We start from the raw sequence: 5,462 nt of genomic DNA, 5'->3' as shown, positions 1-5,462 counted from the left end.
AAAAAAAAAAAAAAAAAATAGTATTTCGGTTTGCAGAAATATTAACAGGCGACAACCATTCATTCACGTCCTTTTCCAAACAGGACTATTTTTGTAATATTAGTGATAAGAATTTAGATAGAAATGAGACTGCCAAAGTTTAAATCCCTGGCTCAGCCTTTAATATAACCTTGGGCATGTTTCTTTTTGTTTCATCTATAAAATGCAAATAGTAACAATTCCTACCCCAAAGTCCTTGTGATAACAAAATGAAATGTGTGTAATGTGTCAAGTAGTTTCCAGACTTTCAAGAACTTAATGAAAGCTGTTGAGATGTGCTCTCTACCCCCAAACTAGGGTTGGTTAATTTCCCATTATAAATCGGTTTTTAGGAATCATCTAGACACTTTCCTAAAATCTGAAAAGAACTTGGTAAGTATTGTACATCAAAAGAGTTTAAGTTCTCCCTTCTCTAGGCAGCCACCCTGGCGTCCTTCAAATGAAACTTTTTCCATGTCTTAAGAAAGCTTTGCAGGAACCTGAAACATCCTGTATTCGCCGGCCCTGTTCAATCTGTGCACAAGAAGAAAGTAACAGTACCGTGGCGCTCCAACAGCCCTGAGGTTGCGGCGGCTGCTCAGTGATCATTCAGGACGGGGATGATAAGGGCAACCATTAACCGAGCAGGCAGGACAAAAGAATTGCCCATCCTCAGCAAAAAAGAACGTGAAGGGAGGACCAAAGCGCAGCGGGCGCCGATCACCTCGCCCCATTCATTGATCCTGAGGCCCGACACAACCTAGAAAGGACCAGGTAGATGAGCGACATCACAAGCGATGCCAAGTCATTTTCCCACGTCCCTTCCCTGCCCCCTCCTGGCCGGCCTCGGCAGAAGCGCACGCGCAGCTCCGCTTCCGGGCGCCTCTTCTCGCTACCCACAATGCTCTGCAGCACCGACCTGTCGCAAAGGCCGCGTTTCGGCGGCGAGTGAGCGTCTCGCTTTCCGTGCGGTGCGGCGGCGACGGAGGCCCGTGTCCTTTTCCTCCTGCCGCGGGGCCAGATCCCCTGACGGTGTCCAGCTGCGCTTAAGTCTGGCCGGTGCCACCTGTCTCCGCAATGCCCCCCAAGAAACAAGCTCAGGCGGGGGGCAGCAAAAAGGCGGAGCAGAAAAAGAAGGAGAAGATTATTGAAGTGAGTACCCCCCTCCCCCACTCATGCTTCGAGCTCTCGGGGAAGCACCTCCTGGTTCCCCGCTCCACGGCTCCTGCTCGCGTCTTCCAGAGCGACGTGTCCCCCTCTGCCTCTGTGGCCCACTGCCCCTTCTCCAGCCCCGTGATGACGCTCGCTGCCTCTCATCGCTATAGTGACGCTGCTGGCGCCCCCGCACCCAGGCTTTGCTTCTCCGCCCACATGCCCGTCTTTACCGACCCCGGTGCGAAAGGGCACTCATCTACCCCTGCCTGCTTCAGGGTTTTGTCCTTCGCTAGTCCTTAAAATTGGAGACGTTTCTAGGCTGGTGTTTTTAAAAAGTATGCTGAATGGGCTTGGGCCAGACTCTTTCTGGGGGGTCGGTTCGTGACGATCCTTTGTGTTCCATTTTTACTCATCACTTAGAAGTAGTAGTACTTTCGAGGCAACAGATTACCACTTCGTGGGTTCATTACGATTTCCATAGAGAGTGGAGGTTTTTTTAAGGTCGCAGCTCACCGTTTTGTACATAGCTCATGATATATATAGATTGTGAATTATATCGACTCTGCTTTAAAAGAGATTGTGTCAGTGTCACTAGCTGTGTTAAGTGCTGTACCCGAATGTTTTTATTTATACACATACACACACACACACGTATATATATTTATTTATGTATTTAGTGCACTGAGCCTGTAGCTCTTTATGGCCAAGGAACAAACACTATTGACGTTCTTGAGTATATTTGCCTTCCAAGGACTGTACCAGTAAGTTTCCTGAGAGTGAACCATCAGTGACTTTTAAACACTGCTTCGTGTTCTTTGGATGTAATTGGAAAAAGCCATGGCCATTTTCCTGCTTATGGTGTACCTGAGTAATGGACAGCCTTTGTGGAATTGTTACACCCAAAATGCATGTTGGGTATTTTGAAATGAGAAGTTTATTTATAAATTATTACTGGTTTTCTTTGTTTCTCAAAGATTTTATTTATTTGTCACAGAGAGAGTAAGCACACAAGCAGGGGAAGCAGCAGACAGAGGGAGAAGCAGGCTCCCCACTGAACAAGGAGCCCAATGCAAGACTGGATCCCAGGACCCTGGGATCATGACCTGAGCCGAAGGCAGACGCTTAACTGACTGAGCCACCCAGGCATACCTCAGTGATTACTATTTTTAATATTTGGTATTTACAGCCTTGAAAAACAGCAATGAAAGCCCTCAGGGCTTTATAGTATAAACCTAATCAGAACTTGTCTATCGATTTTTACATAATTTTTAAAGTCTGCTGGTTTAACATTGCTTATAAAGAATTCTAGTAATCTTTGCCAACTTCCAACTCTGAAGCAGAACCTGTATTCTTTTTTCCTTCTTCCTCCTTCCCTTCCTTCCTTCCCCTTCCTTCCTTCCTTCCTTCCTTCCTTCCTTCCTTCCTTCCTTCCTTCCTTGTAGGCTCCACTTGGAACCCAATGTGGGGCTTGAACTCATGACCCTGAAATCAAGGCCTGAGCCAAGGTCAAGAGTCAGACGCCCCCCAGAACCTGTATTCTATTTGCCAATATGTACTATTTAGAACTGTGATGAAGCAGATTAGCCAGAACTTTAAAAGCAAATGACTGTCTTCTTCACACGTGTGTCTACTGTCACCTTTTTGAACAATCTGGACTACTGGCATTTAAGTAGATCTCTGGGAATGGTGATCTCATAGCATTCAGTGCTATGTAAACCAGGGGCATTTTAGGGATCACATTTTACTTGTTAGTTTCCTTTATTAAGATTGAATTAACATGATACAAAGTGAAATTTCCTTATAGACATGATAGTAAATGTTACCTGACAAAGTATACCTCCTGCATTATTGAACTTTGACTATATACAGTTATTTATTTTAAATTGGTAGGAGTGGTATTTTTGTTTTAAGGAATTGTACATGAAAGTTATTGATAGTGTTTTATCAACTAAAAGTGTAGGTATATAATGGCTTCATTCATCTTGTATACAGTCATTCTTGAGGTAAAGAGAAAGCAACCTTAGTTTCATTAATGAAGACTTAGCCATAGAAAAATGCACAATAAGACAGATGCATTCTTTAACTGACCAAAAATACCCTAACAGAGTGGTGATGTTAGCCTGCCCCCCCCCGCCCCATTTATCATATATGATGAGCTTTTTTTTTTTTAATGATAGTAAGGTTTTATAGACTCAAGTGTGCTGCATGGGTATTTGCTGCCAGTGGAGAGGTACAACTATGATGTGAATGTAGTGTTTTATCATTTGTTGTGAGATGAGATTTATAGAGAAAATTCCATTACTCACCCTGGTTAGGAAACAATATATTCCTCTTTGTTAAATATTATAGGTGGCTTTTTTTTTCCCCCCAAAACCCTAGCATGTCTTGATGGCTAGTGCATGGCAGGCATTAAGGATGAAAATTGAGGAGCTGGGAGCAAAGACTGATGTACTTCTCATCCGTAAAATGGAGCTAATTCCTATATTACAGATATGTGGGTTAAATGAGATGAATTTGTAAAATACTTGACATTTATATAGTTAATAAGTGGCAGCTGATATTATTTATTATTAAAAAAAAAAAAAACTAGTTAGGGGAAATAATCGGACTGACCTGTGCTGTCTCTATAGGGTTTACTTTCTGTCACTTGAAATAATTTCCTTCTTTCCTTCTTTAAACCTTCCAAAATTTATTAACTGATTTAGATTAATAGGTATTTTCTTTCTGACAGAAGTATATCAAAAGCTGTTATGGTTCTGTTAGACATTCATGCAGTTGTCCCAAATGGCATATACCATTTGCTTTCTGATAGCTAACATTTAATAAACTGAAGTCAACTTTTAGAAATAGATTTGGTTATGGAAAGAGAAACAATCCTTGGGTTGTAGGGCATGAAAATAAAGGATGTCCAGCTAAGGACTTGTAACAGCAAGGAAGTGGTAATAAGACACCTATAGAGATGGGATCCAGATGTGTAAAGGATGGAGAAAGAGAAATGATTGGTTGCCAGTGAAAAACTTCAGTCAAGGTCAATTGTTAATTACTTGAAATTAGATTAACCAGCTGCAGAATATCCATTGCATGGGTGGAGAACAAAAATACATTAGATAGTGCATGTGGCGGGCGGGGGAGGCAACAAGAATAACGAAATAAAACAGTCCTAGCTTCTGCTTACCCTAGTGTCCCAAAAGGTAGTCTCTAGTTGTCTTGGAGTACTATTCCAAGTACTATTGACCTGCTCTCCCAACTGCTCCCCCCACCGTTTTTTGTTTTTTTTCTTTTTTGTTTTTTGTTTTTTTTTTCCAGACATCTTATTTAAGGAATGGAGGCTGGCTGTAAAAGAAGCATGATTACTTAATGGGATGGGAAGGGGAAGAAAGGGTCAGTTTTAAGTGAAGTCTGGAGTTCATTGAATGTTAAGGCTCTTGGAGCTTCAGGGAGCCATCCTTTAAAAAAAAAAAAAAAAAACTTGTTTTCTAAACTCCTTTGTATTCAGTTTCCCAAATCTGAAACACACACACACTGTTCCTTCCTTATACCTAATCTTTGGGACCTTATTGATCCAGTGAGGACTACGATTTCCCAGTTTTATTTTAACCATGATTTGGGTTTGATTGTAACCTCCAGTCTTCCTGCCTCATATCTCCCCACCGCCAAATCCAGGTTAATCTTCACGTGTTTGTCCTAAATTCAAGAAAAAGGGAGAAAGCCCTTTGGAAGTATTCCAAATTATAAACCATCCTATTATCAGTAGCTGTTGTTGGTATCCCAGATCAACAATATGGTATTCAGAAAACTTTTTGTGTACCAGCCTGCACGGTAATCTAACTAGGTTTCTCTGGAAAATAGTTTTTCATGGTGGAAAGAGCAAAGACTTTGCTTGGAGTCAAATATACCTTGGTTCAGATATCATCTGTGTCACTCAATAGTTAACACTTAATGAGCCAGACACAGTTATCAGTGTGTTGAGAAAGGAGAAAAGACAAGCCATGTACAATGATAAATTTATACAGCTTCTTTAATTTTCTCAGTGAGATAAGTATTATCACCCTTTTTGTAATTAAGGAAACAGTCACAGAGGTTAAATAACTTCCCCAAGGTTACTAAACTGGCCATTGGCAGACCCAGAAAGTGTGGTTGCAGACCATTAACTGTTTTGTTCTGTTTTGTTTTTTGGGTTTTTGTTTTTGTTTTTTTTTTTAAGATTTTATTTATCCATTTGCCCAAGAGAGAGACAGTGAGAGAGGGAACACAAGCAGGGGGAGTGGGAGAGGGAGAAGCAGGCTTCC

General features: G+C 41.6%; 1 protein-coding gene across 1 annotated transcript in view; it reads left to right on the top strand.

Moving 5' to 3' along the window:
* Positions 1 to 941: 941 nt before the first annotated feature.
* The window catches only part of ZC3H15 (zinc finger CCCH-type containing 15), a 20,671-nt gene continuing 16,150 nt past the window's right edge, over positions 942 to 5,462 (top strand). Inside the window, exon 1 of the mRNA XM_008687233.2 lies at positions 942 to 1,170. Coding sequence (XP_008685455.1) covers positions 1,096 to 1,170 — 75 coding nt within the window. The 5' untranslated portion in view covers positions 942 to 1,095. The remainder of the gene's footprint in view (positions 1,171 to 5,462) is intronic.

Source organism: Ursus maritimus, unplaced genomic scaffold (assembly GCF_017311325.1).
Source record: "Ursus maritimus isolate PB19 unplaced genomic scaffold, ASM1731132v1 scaffold_1, whole genome shotgun sequence".
In the NCBI taxonomy this organism is placed as follows: domain Eukaryota; kingdom Metazoa; phylum Chordata; class Mammalia; order Carnivora; family Ursidae; genus Ursus; species Ursus maritimus.
Note: the sequence above shows the minus strand (reverse complement) of the source record. Positions and strands in the feature narration are given on the sequence as shown.